The 13,557-nt window shown below is 32.3% G+C and overlaps 1 protein-coding gene and 2 non-coding genes across 3 annotated transcripts; 1 reads left to right on the top strand and 2 right to left on the bottom strand.

Annotated features, from left to right (window-relative positions):
* The first annotated feature begins 2,533 nt into the window (after positions 1-2,533).
* On the top strand, positions 2,534-6,250 carry LOC110787311 (probable RNA 3'-terminal phosphate cyclase-like protein). The gene is made up of 6 exons (XM_021991925.2): positions 2,534-2,846; positions 2,946-3,095; positions 3,865-4,046; positions 4,116-4,291; positions 4,579-4,795; positions 5,692-6,250. The coding sequence occupies exons 1-6, from the start codon at positions 2,642-2,644 to the stop codon at positions 5,899-5,901; spliced, it is 1,140 nt and encodes a 379-aa protein (XP_021847617.1). The 5' UTR covers positions 2,534-2,641; the 3' UTR covers positions 5,902-6,250.
* A 587-nt stretch (positions 6,251-6,837) lies between these two features.
* TRNAA-AGC (transfer RNA alanine (anticodon AGC)) lies at positions 6,838-6,910 on the bottom strand. The gene has a single exon. It is a non-coding gene; the product is annotated as a tRNA-Ala (tRNA).
* A 4,541-nt stretch (positions 6,911-11,451) lies between these two features.
* TRNAA-AGC (transfer RNA alanine (anticodon AGC)) lies at positions 11,452-11,524 on the bottom strand. Its single transcript has one exon. It is a non-coding gene; the product is annotated as a tRNA-Ala (tRNA).
* Between the last annotated feature and the right edge of the window lie 2,033 nt (positions 11,525-13,557).

Genomic DNA, 13,557 nt, shown 5'->3' with positions numbered 1-13,557 from the left:
AAACGACATAAAAAACACATAAAACGCGCGTGTTTCATTAAATCACGGGGACAAAATAACATTTTCCTTGAACAAAAGAACAATACTCTAGAACAAAAGAACATTAAAGACTATGTTCTTTTCAGCTCTGTAATTCGCGTTTTTTATTCGATTTGCTTTCTTCTTGCAATATATATTCTTCTAGATTTTATGTTTTGAACTCAAATTGGGAAGAGGAGAGAGAAAGTATGAACTATGTTTTCTAAAATGGTTCTTAGCGAGAGAAAGTAGTGAAAATTCCCAAAAATTCGTTGATTTTTCTGCTTCAACATCAAATTAAACGATTCTTCTTCTTCAAATCTGAATTCTGCAGCTGATAATCAGATTTTGGAAGGTAATTTTTCAATTTTGAAATAATAAATTCTAGGTTTTGATGATTTTGATTTTGTAATAATCGTGTGTTTGATGATTTTATTTTTGTAATAATCGAGTTTTGATGGTTTTGATGATTTTAATGAATCAAATTATGTAACAACACGCTGATTTCGTTGAAATCGCTGATTTTGAAGATTTGGATTATGTAATTACGATTTTTTTTCCAGAAAAGAACAGTTTTACGTATTAAAAGAACATATGCTCGTATTAAAAGAACAATTTCTTTATGCTCGTATTAAAAGAACAGTTTTATTATTGTAGAAAAATAGACCATTTGCGTTTGATAATTTGTTCTTTCATTCTATTGTGTTCTTCTTTTTTATTATTTTCAATTTCATTTGCGTTTCATAACTTGTTCTTTTTATTTTATTGTGTTATTTTTCTTCTTACTTTTTATTTATCCTTTGTTCTTTTGGTTGTGTTCTTTTTCTTGGCCGGTTTTATACATGTTAACCTATTATTTTTTCAGATATTTTGAATAATGTGCTTGATAATTCATAAGAAAATGATGATTCCGAATCATATATTATTGTTGGACAAGCTACTTGACCTGTTCTTTTAGTCTCTCTATTTGTTCTTTTAGTCTTTTTATTTGTTCTTTTTATAATATTCTGCTAAAAGAACAAAATAAAAACACGTGCATAGTTCTCATTATGCACTCTTTAAGAATTTTTCCTTTCTCCTTCTCTGTTATTCTTTTATTCTACTTCCTATTTTTTCATTTTCTATTTTTCAGCAACTATATATATAATAATTGTACTTATGAATCATAACTATTAGTCATTTTATAAATACATTTTAAAGAGAGAAAGAGGAGAGGATTTATATTCTCTCAACATAAGAGAGATTTTTTGAGAGAGAAGGAGTGAGATGGTGAGTGAAAGAGTAAAAATGTATTTTCTCCTTATTCTCTCTCTAAAATTCCTTCTAAATGTTTCTCCTTTGTTGAAAAATGAGTGAATTAAGAAAAACACCAGTTCAATTTGGCTAGTTTTTGAAGCAAGAGAATATCTGGAGAGCGTGATATTTTCCGAGGATTGAGATCAGTTTTTGAAGATTTATTAAAAGATATTGATGCTCCTGATAAATGTTGATCAAGTGTTTAAGGTACGTTTCCTGGTTCTTTCCTCTAATGTTCTTTTCAAATTGTAATGTTCTTTTCACAACTTTATTTTTACTGTGACATCAACATAGTTTGTTCTTTTAAATCAACATAGTTTGTTCTTTTATATCAACGTACATAGATTGTTAAAAAAAGAACATATAATGGTTTGAAAAGAACACATAACACTTAAAAAAGAACATAGTCTGATTCGTGGTAAAAGAACAAAAATACTTTAAAAAAAAAATATAGATTTAGTTTTAAGTGCATCAAAAAATCGTCGTTTCGTCTTTTTTTAATTAGAACATAAAATCGTTTGAATAGAACAAATAATACTTAATAAAAGAACATAGATCTGATGCGTTGGATAAGAATAAAAATACATTTAAATAAAAATATAGATCTAGTTTTAAGTACTTCAAAATATCGTCGTTTTTGTCTTTTTAATTAGAATACTAAGTGGTTTGAAAAGAACAAATACAACTAATAAAAGGACATAGATTTGTTGTTCTTTTCGTCCCTTTCATTCTGTTCTTTTGTTCGATAAGGAAAATGAAAATGTTGTTTTTTTCATGTGTTTTGTTCTCTTGCTCTTTTTTTTTTTTTTTTTTTTGTCTTTTTCTTAAATTTTTTTGAGTTTTTGTTATTTTATTTTTCTTTTGATTTTGTTCTTTGTGTTTTCTAAAAAAGTTGTTGTTATTTTTTTAATTATTTTGTGTTCTTTTTAACTTTTTACTGTTTTTTAATTTTTATAATATTATCGAGAATATGTTTTTTTTTTCTTTTTCTGTTGCATTTTGCACATGATGTTCTTTTTGTAAAATAGTTATTCTTTTTATAGTGTATCAGGAGAGAATATGGTATTTTCAATTTTGTACATTTTCTTTAGTTTTTTTAACATTAGTGTTCTTTTCAGCTTCTGGTTAATGTTCTTTTCGTTTACTTTATTATTATGTTCTTTCTATTTAGTTTCTTATGTACTTTTTGTTTTTTTTTTTATTTTTGCGTTTTGGTGTAGGTGCACGTAGATCTACGTGCAGCCACTGCACCATCCGCGGGTCGATATTTCCCCGCCGTAAAGAAGAAGAGCTCTCTTCATCAGTCGAGAAGCTCAAGCAAGTGAAAATGGCGAAGATAAACTACAAGAAACTTCAAGGCAGCCAAAACCTAAGGCTACGTCTTCTTCTCTCAACACTCTCCTCAACTCCAATTCTCATCGTCGACATTCGATCAAATGAAACAATCCCCGGCCTTCGTCCTCACGAAATCTCTCTCCTACGACTCATCGAAAAAGTCTGCGATGATTGTCATGTTGAAATTAATGAAACTGGTATGTTCAATTTTTCAATAAATGGGGTTTAGGGTTTTTCTAGGGTGTAAGGATTCTTATTGTTTTTGTTATTTATTTTTTATTAATCGTTGATTGCAGGTACGAAATTGAAGTATAAGCCTGGTATTGTGATGGGTGGAAAGTATTTGGTTCATGATTGTGGGTTGAGTCGTTCAATTGGTTATTTCTTGGAACCACTTGTGGTTTTAGGTTTGTTTGGGAAGAAGCCTCTTTCAATTAGGCTCAAAGGTACTGCATTTATTGTGTTTGATTTATGTTTGATTAGTGTTCTCACCTTGTGTTTTTCGTTTCGATTTAGGTTGTTTTAGAGGTTGGAACTTGTATGCCACTTGCACATGCCACCCTTTGTTTTTCTTACTGGAATTCTGGTGCAGTTTTGGAGTTCTGTTTTTATTGTTACTGGAAAATGTGTGGTTTAACTTGTTGGACATTCATGCTTTTATTGGTTAAACTTTAGTACGTTGTTTTTGGTAATGAACTATTGATGTTACCCTGTTAATCTGTTAGACACTTGATTGCCTTAAATTCTACAGTAATACTCAATAAATTACAGTACTATGATAATGAAAAAGCTCTTCTTAGTGAATTAGTCCGCAGTTATTGGAACTAGTAGGAAATTTTGTTGATGGTGTATTAGAATACTGGAAGCTGTCTGCAATGGATTCACCTCTTTTGATATTGAAACACAGAGAATAGAAGGGAATTACGAAGAAGAATTTAGGGAAGGTGCTTTTTAGCTAATTAGGATAATTGAAACATACCCAAAATAAACTATAGGTGTAATAAACATTAAATTGAAGCACTAAATAATCTACCCACCTTTGTTGAGGAAAACAGTTCATGCATGCTTCTTTACTTGAACTGGCTGTTAGCATCTGTTCCTTTCTGATTCTTTCTCGTAACTTGGAAGTTTTCTTAGTGCTGTACAAATTTTTTTCATTTCAAAGTTGCTGCTAAGGTCTTAGAATTCAAGTGACTTAAGTTATTTTCTCACCAGGTATAACGAACGATTCTAAGGATCCATCCATTGATACCTTCCGGTCAACTACCTTGAACATTTTGAAACGCTTTGGAGTTCCTTCAGAAGGTCTGGAGCTGAAAATTGAGAACCGTGGAGTACCCCCTCTGGGTGGTGGAGAAGTAGTTTTGTCAGTACCAATTGTGCATACTAGTTTAATGGTAAGTCTTTTTTAGCCTTTTTATTTACTTGAGTCATACTTCCATGTCTTATATATCCTCTCCATTCAGGCAGTGAACTGGATTGATGAGGGAATGGTTAAACGCATCAGAGGGGTGTCTTTTTCTACTCGAGTATCGGCTCAGTTTGAAAATGCAATTATACATGCTGCTCGTGGGATTTTCAATCGTTTGCTTCCTGATGTCCATATCTTCACCGATCACAAGGCTGGTGCACAAGCTGGAAAGTAAGCTTCTGCTTCTTTTTGCCTATAATTTCTCCCTTAACCCGAAAGTGCATGCATGTCTCTGGCATGAGGTTATAAATATCATGAGAAAGTACACTTCCCCACCAGAGTATTACTCTCGTTTGGTTGTTTTTTGAAATGGTTAAATCGACTACAGGATGAGAAAGTAGTGCTTTGTGTAATAGTCCTTAGTTTCCTGTTTGGTTGTGCTACTATTGATGTTACCCTGTACCCCTGTCTTTGAGTTATGGTGACTTATTTTGTATGGATGTCTGATTCTGATTCAGTTCCCCCGGCTTTGGTATTTCACTGGTCGCTGAAACCACTTCTGGATGCTACATTTCTGTTGATACTACTATTTCTTATCCACGAAAAGAGGAGACAGCTGAGATTGAAGACGATGAGAGGGCAGATCTGAAGCCACCTGCGGATGTTGGTGTGGAAATTGCTTCTGCTTTACTTGGTGAAATTGAGCAGGGGGGAGTGGTGGACTCCACACATCAGGTTTGTGCTATCAACAATCATAGATACTTGTGTGTCAAGTGGGTTCAAATGCTTATATTGATTTTACACATTATTTTCTGTTACCATATTTTAGTAAAAGCTACTTCCACGCCAACATCTTGACTATATTTTTATATTAACAAATACTCCTGACTGTTTTTAAATATTTTTGAGCTATGGTATTTTTAGATTATTGTTTTAATAGATTACTTTGACAGCTTGATGAATAAACTTAGTATTGACCACCGAAGATTAAAGTGGTTCTTTTTTTATAATAATATACTTCGTAAGAAATATGCTGCATTGTACTTACTTTGAAAGCCATAGAACTTGTTTTAAGCCGAGTTTGTTTTGAGATCAAATGAATTGCAATCTAATTAGACCTGAATCAATAGTGATAATAGACCTTTACAATTCCTTAGCATGGTAATGGTGGTTTCTCTATCGTTCAGTGTGAGAAATGAAACTGCATTTGGTTTGTCCATTTTGACTCCTTCATTTGAATTTGCAATAAAAAAACCCTTTCTGATAGCAGATTAATACTAAAGATCCCCATGCTGGTTCTGTTTTATTTTATTTGTTGAAGATAACCTCAACTTTCTCTTCTAAGTTGGACATATTTTTTGAAGGCAAAAGTATTTGATATGTTTTGGCTGAGTAGTAATTCCTGACATAGTAATGTGATTAAAAAAAACAATTCGAAATAGCCAACGTGTCTTCTATATTTTTGTTTATTATAATATATTCTTGAATTGATATTAGTTGCACAGTATAAGTGATTTAAGAAACTATCTTTGCTTATTTAGGATTACAGAATTCAGTTTATTTGCCTTCTAAAATCCTATTCCACCAAGTCACTAACTACACCATTTTCTTTATATTTACTGGTTTTGCAGGGGTTGTTATATATTCTTTGTGCTTTGTGCCCTCAAGATGTATCTAAAATCCGTGTAGGAAAACTTTCTCCCTATGGAATAGAAGCATTGAGGCTGATAAAAGAGTTTCTGAGTGTTACATTTGCCATCAAACCTGATCCTTCAACAGGCACTGTCATACTTAAATGTGTGGGATGTGGTTTGAAAAATCTATCGAGAAAGCTTTCATGATATGTCCATCTCTATACAACTTTCTTCTCCGGTGGAACATCCAATTCAGCATCGTTGCTTTTATCTACCTGTGAAAGGATGATGAGTATTTAAGTAACATCGAGCTTTATCTATGAGTTTGACAAATTTTGCAGGTGATTGGATTATCGATGGAGCCAGTTTTTGTCTTACCGATTTTGACATTTGTAGTTAGTGGTCGTTCTTTCTTAAAGCAAATAGTGTAATTCAGAGTCACATTTAGGTTTGTAGTTTGCCTTTTACAGGAGAAACACGAATGGTCATTCATGTACGCTATAATTGAAATGTTATTATTTCTGGACACATTCTATTATACAGAGTAATTACAACCCTTCTGCTCAGAAGTTTCTTAGTCATTAGCTTGGTTAGAATTACCTTTTACCATTTACTATGATGAAATCATGTGGCAATACAATTTTGTTTTGTGCATTTGATAAGTTTTGCTTTTGTAAGGCATACTCCCTTCATCTGGAATTAATTGGTCACATATCTATTTTGTCTGTCGTAGTAATGTGCTACTTTCTAAACATTGCAGGTTAAAATCCGAAGTTCCATGTACTCATATTACCTTTGACGATACCCTTAACCAGACTTCTAAATAGAAACTATTGTGAAGGATAATTACAGAGTTACTGTTGTTTCTAAATTCCTTGAATATTTTTTCCGGGATTTAATGTGGTCTAGTATTTAGGGACTAGTGTTCTAATCGGACAAGTAAAATTTAGAACCACAAGAACTTCATTAGTTCTAATTAGGAGCTCTTATACTGATATTTTTATATACATTTTTATGGTAGGGACTAGGGAGTACTCTAATTGAACCTCGACCCCCCCCCCCCCCCCTTAATTTGTCAATGAAGGGTAAAGGAATTTCTACTAAGATTCACATTAAGGTGTAATTCACAAAAATAAAATAAAATGGAGATGCGGGGTATCGATCCCCGTACCTCTCGCATGCTAAGCGAGCGCTCTACCATCTGAGCTACATCCCCATTGATTACAATTAATAATATAATATTTGAATGTAACTATCACCCTTTTTATTGTTTCGTATTAACCCCCTAATTCCTTTTCATTTTTACCTTTTTTTGAATTAACTTTAACTGCGATTCACAACATTGGTTGTACACTACCTTAAATATATGGATTTGTGTTAATTTTGTCTTTACAATATCCATTAGATATCTTTGGCAATTATACGTGTTTGTCATGCAAAGAAGAAAGCAACAATGTGACAATAGTCACTATAAATATACATATTGACAATTAAATAAAAGACAAACAAATTGCATGCGAGCTTGGGACGTTGTAGCTTTTGGTTTTTATGATGTTCTTTAGTTTAAGTTCTTTATGTAAAGAAGTACTAGTATAAAAAAGGATATTTCGTGAAACACTACCTTTAAATTTGGTGGTTTTGTGAATTGCTACCTTTTAAAAAGGAAATTATATTTTATTACCTTATAAGTTTGGTTTGTTTCACTAACACTACCATTTAACGTTTTTCGTTAATGTTTTTCATCATTGAACCCCACGACAACATTTATTTAATATGGCAAATGAACAAAACGGCAAATAAATATAGCTATACAAAAGAATAGAAGAAATACACGATGGAAAACATTAACGGAAAACGTCAAATGGTAGTGTTAGTCAAACAAATCAAACTTATAAGGTAGTTAAATTTAAAAAAGTTTTTAAAAGGTAGCAATTCACAAAACCACCAAACTTAAAGGTAGTGTTTCACAAAATTTCCAAAAATTAAATGCATAGAAAAATTAGAGAAAAGTTGTTTACAGAAAAATACTAACGTACTTCCTCCGTCTTTTAATACTCGCAACGTTTGGACTTTTGTCACTATACATATAATCTACTTTGATTATTCGTAGTGTTTTTTATATAAGATAAAACATAGTCATGTAGGATCTTGTTAGATTCGTCTCAATGTGTATTTTCAAAATATCAACTTTTTATAATTTTTGCATAAAGAGAATTTAAGATATAAATGATCAAAGTTGTGCATTGGCATGCGTGAAACTAACAAACGTTGCGAGTATTAAAAGACGGAGGAAGTATTTTATTAAGTTATTGTATTTATCCTATTAATTTGTTGTAATTAGCAGTTCTGTTTTTATTTATTTATTGGAAAAAGTAACCCAAAAATCGCACTTGTTGCCCATATTCTCACATTTTAGTCTCAATTTACTTTAACTTGATGTATTTTATTTACACAAATTCTTATTTACAATGGGTGTATAATAAATATTGTAAACCAGAGTAAAAGTTAACTCAAAATGCTTAAAAGTTAAGCATATATATGTAAAAGTTATCTATTTTTCAGTGATAAATTTTTTCATTTTAGTAAAACTTATTTCTTCAAACTAACTAATAATATATAAAATTAATCATTTAACCCTTTAAAATATTTATCTATCAATTTTTTTTTACTAATATAAAAGTTGATCAAAATTAGGTTAAAGTTACAAAAAAAGGGTTAAAGTTATCTTAGTGTACAATAAATTTATTGTACACGTTGTGCGCACAAGACCTTTTGTTTTATTTATGTAGAAGTACTTTACTTTAACTCGGATTAATAACACTTCTTAAAATTAACTCAGATTATACTCAATTATCTGGGGTGCTTCATGTTGCGAATAAACCAAAATTAGAACAAACTTATCTGATTCGATGAACTGAATGAAGAATAATTGTTGCGTCGTGGACACCCACTGTCCTAAAAGACGATTCCGCGCTACCTCCCGGTGCAGTAGAACAGAATGCGGTCGCCCTCCAGGATTAGCGCAACTCCGACGTTGTGTGCACTCACAAAGCCGGATGGTGTCAGAACATATGCCCAAAATCGAGAGCAATTTTGTGTGAGAGAAAGAATGAGTTTTCGGTTTTCTGTGTGAATAATTTTTTTTTTGTGTGTTGAAAGAATCCGAAATTCTGATTTAAGTAATCTGAATCAAAGCAAGCCAACAGACAGAAACGGCTGAAATGAATGAGGATTGCAACAGCAAAAAACAGTCAGAAATAATCAATGTTGTAACGGACGCAATTAATGGTAGTTAATCCAACGGTTACGTAATCCATACAGATTCCCGTAACAATAACTTAACCAAAACGGTCCAGTTACCAAAAAGAATAGAGTTGGCCCACAAAATCCACCCCACGCCCGCGAACCGCATTCCCAAGTACCAAGGCCCAAGGCCGAGGCCCGGCCCGACGCGCGCCTGTGTGATGTTTCCACCCATACCACTCTCACACTTTCTTAAACAAGAGTTACACCCATTTCCCAATTAATAAACTAGGAGAATATGAAGAGTTTCTTCCATGTGGGACTCTCTTATTTTTCACTCTTTTTTTCCTTTATGTTTCCCAATGAGAATTTCCAACACTTCAAGCAAGTAATTAACCCTATGGGCATCGGCCTAGGTACGGTAGGGTCGTCGGGGGAATAGAATATTAGTATCTTATCCTCAAAGTGCCTATAATCAACACGTATAATAATACTTGATGTCATAACCTCAAATCCTCATCTTTCTATCATAATCGGGCTTATGATGATCAAATCTACTATGTGCACGAATGTTAAGAAAAATTATAAAAATTGTGTAAAAGTATGTGTAAATGTAATAAAATATGAATAAATTAAGTAAGATAGATGTGTAAAAATGTGGGTGGATGTAAGAAAAGAAAAAAAGATTAAAGTAAAAGAAAATAAGTGAAAAGTTGTAAATGTTGTGGAGGTGAGATGATAAAAAAAAAAAAGTAAATTTTCATGTCAAAAAATAAAATAAAATACAATATAAAGAATTTTACAACCGGTGTTTGTAAAAAAAAAAAGGATAATTTTAAAGTATTTTAGGGTAACTTTACAACCGGTATTACAAGATATATTTATTGTACACAAATTCTTAATTTGTGTAAAGTTTCAAAAGGCATGTGGAGGAGGTAGCAAAAATGCACCACGTAAACATAATCCATCCACGTGAAGTTTGTAGCTAGCACTATAAATAGGAAAGCTTGTGTGAGGAAATGGTAGAGCAAAAAAAAAAAAACATAAGCAGCTCGAATTGAAAAAAATAGTAAACAGTTAAAAGAAAATGGTGAGTGTGTCATTCAAACTCCTAGCACCTGCTGTTTTAGCAATGCTGTTGATGCTGACTGTTGTAACAGGTTATTTTTATTTCTTCCTTTTAAATCTATTTTATTGATATATGGTGATATAAGTAAGTATTAATTAAACATAAAAAACGCAGCTTCTGAAGAAATGGCAAAGGTATACGTGATCGAAGAGGTGTGGACAAAGAGAGCAGTGGAACCAAAGGTGGAGAATGTTTTGTCTTGCAGTTATGCAGGCTCGTATTGTCACACTGTCTTCGGACCCAATTGTTGCTCTGATTCAGTATGTGTTCAATTACCTGTTGTTGGCGGAATTTGTAAAACAAGATGGTAGTCAAATTCACTATGGGCGTGTCGTGTCGTGTCGTGTCGTGTCGTGTTAAGCTGCTAACTCTGGGCGTGTCATGTCGTGTGGTGTCGTGTTCATGTAGTCTACTCGCTTTTCTGCTGTTTTAATTACTAGCTCTGTGCCTCTGTAATGGTTTAGTGAGTACTACGGAGTAAACAAGGCAAATCAGTTTACTACTGGTCCTAGCTTGTTCGTGCATGTAATAAATTATGAAATAAAAGAAAATTTATCCTTTCGATCGTATAATATAATGCATGCATGCGCCACCTCGCTTCCCCCCTTTCTCTCCCTCAAACTCTATTTTACATTACTTTTGTCGGATTTCTAAGGAATTCTTGTGAAAAGACAGTGAGATTATTCAAAGAAAATAAATTCTGGCCATGGCTTATATATCAGCAAACTACGACAGGAGAACTGGATGTTTGGAGTTGTATTTTCAATCTGTTGTGGGTTTTTGGGGATGATTTTTGTTGGGTTGGAAACTCTTCTCATCAATAGTAAGCTATGGAGAAAGCAGCAACAAGTACTAGGGATGGAAATGGGTGAGATTTGAGTCGGGTGGAGCATCACCCGCATCCATCACCCCCTTCCATCCGCTCCACCCGGTCCATCCGTCACCCGCTTTACTCATCACCCGCATTCCGTCCATCCATCACCCGCGGGTGAACCGGGTGAATCGGGTGATATTCGGTTGAAAATTATTAACTATTAAAAATTCACCATCTAATAATATGCATAATAATTAACGAAAAGAAAAAGGTTACATACCTTCACTTATTTCCAAAACATATAATTAGTTCTTATCATGCATAACTTATAACCAAAAAAGAAAATTAAATAAGCACTAACTTTAATACATAATGGATTTATATATTAATATAAATAATATATTTAAAATAAATGGGTGACGGATAAAAAAACATCACCCGCATCATTCGGGTTTTCACCCATTTAATTATAGCGGGTGACCGGGTTAATGGATCATCCACTGGATATTTCCATCCCTAACGACAACACAAGGAAACTGCAGTGGAATGCAAAAATTAAAAAAAAAAAAAGTGGAGATGCGGGGTATCGATCCCCGTACCTCTCGCATGCTAAGCGAGCGCTCTACCATCTGAGCTACATCCCCATAATTTGATAGATTTAATGCATTACGTTCCTTATTTTATTTATTCTGATAATTGATAATTTGATACACCATTCATGGTTGAAATTTTGTGTCTGTGGGCAGGGAGGGAGACTGCTTGGTTCTCCCTTTAGTTTCGAAATTATTCCATAATCTATTCATCGACAACAAAGTTCTTTCATACTACTCCATTATACAAAGTATATACTTTATACTACGTAGTATAATTTTTTATATATAATTATATTTTGTTGATGCGAGGCTTGCAAAATATATTGCAACAAAAGGTCTTGCGCGCACAAGGTGTACAATAAATTTATTGTACACCAAATTAACTTTTACTCATTCTTTTGTAACTTTAACCTAATCTTGATTAACTTTTATATTAATAAAAAATTTTGATAGATAAACATTTCAAAAGGTTAAATGATAATTTTATACTCCCTCCATTTCTTTTTGATCTTCCTGTTTCTATAAATGTCGTTTCTATTTGATCTTCCTGTTTCTATTTTGGGACATGACTTTTTACCATAAATTTCTCCACCATCTCTTATTTAATTCATTCACATTTCCCTATTCACCCACCAACCCCACTTTTATGATTTTTTATTACTTTCATAAAAATATCTTCTCTCTCCTTCATTTCTTTATTACTTTCTTCATTTATTTATTATTTTCTCTTACACCCAATCATTACTCTTACACCCAATCATTAAAAGATTCCAATTTCTTAATTTCCACCCAAAACTCCAAATAGGAAGATCAAAAAGAAACGGAGGGAGTACATTATTAATGATTTTGAAAAAATAAGTTTTATTAAAATAAAAATAAAATTCACTAAAAAATAGATAACTTTTACATATATAAGCTTAACTTTTAAGTATTTTGAGGTAACTTTTACTTCGGTGTACAATATTTTTTGTTACAACCCTTATAAATAAGAATTTGTGAAATCGCAAACGGTTAAAGTGCTCCTGGGGCATCATTTTGGAATAGCTTTTGAGTTTTTAGCATTTATTTGTTTTTTTGATGTTTTGGAGAATTATCTAGGTTAATATTTAGATTTGTAGCCGTGTTCACCGGTCCAGACCTGTACTGGATCGGAAAAATCCATAGCATACCAAAGACTAGAATTTTGATTATTCAAGATCAGAAGAGGGGACCGATAATACTTAGACTAAAACCGATACTAGATCGAAAAAATCGATCCAAACTGGTCTGATATTGAACCGGCCGGTTATAAACTTATTTCTGTATTTTTATTTATTTTTTCTACAAAATATTGTAAAAAAGAAGAGAAAAAGTGAACAGAAAACTATGGATTATTTGTTTAACGACTTTTTATAAACCTAAAATAAAATATCTCATAGTATAATACAGAGTAATATTTTCAACATAAACAAAAGTTGTCATGTTACTAATACTAAGCTAACAGATGCATACTAATTCAGTAGTTCTTATAGAGACTTACTAGTCTTATATGCACGCGATGCGTGTGAAAGTATTAAAAAATTATAATTGTATTGTTACAACTAACATATCCCAACAAAAAATCAAAATCTCAGTACTGAAGTAATTAAATTAAACATAAAAATAGTGTGTATCACTTTCTTCTCTTGCTCGCAATATACTTGCTTAACCACATGCACTCTGCCCAATCGATGTGCAACACATAAGTAACATTATAAGAATGTTCTGGATTAAAATCTCCTTTTAGGTAACACCTTTGTAAAAGCTTTGTTTCCAAGCATGAGAATACTTTTTTCATGATCCGAATGCGTCCATTAATTAGGCAGCATGAACGTTAAAAAATAATTTTTTTCATGTTAAATACAAGATGAGCTAATTAATTCATAAGTTTATGTAGTCAGAGTATTAGTTTGAAACCTGTTGAAGTAGTGATTTTATTTCAGTAGCTAACCAGCCCAAAAAGTGTTGTGCAAGGTCATGTAATATTGTTACTCTCAAATTACCACTTTATCAAATGTGGTAAGTCAAAGTAATAACCTATAAAACGAAATTAAAAAATTAATTTA

The sequence above is a fragment of the Spinacia oleracea genome, chromosome 5 (assembly GCF_020520425.1).
Source record: "Spinacia oleracea cultivar Varoflay chromosome 5, BTI_SOV_V1, whole genome shotgun sequence".
Classification (NCBI taxonomy): domain Eukaryota; kingdom Viridiplantae; phylum Streptophyta; class Magnoliopsida; order Caryophyllales; family Amaranthaceae; genus Spinacia; species Spinacia oleracea.
Note: the sequence above shows the minus strand (reverse complement) of the source record. Positions and strands in the feature narration are given on the sequence as shown.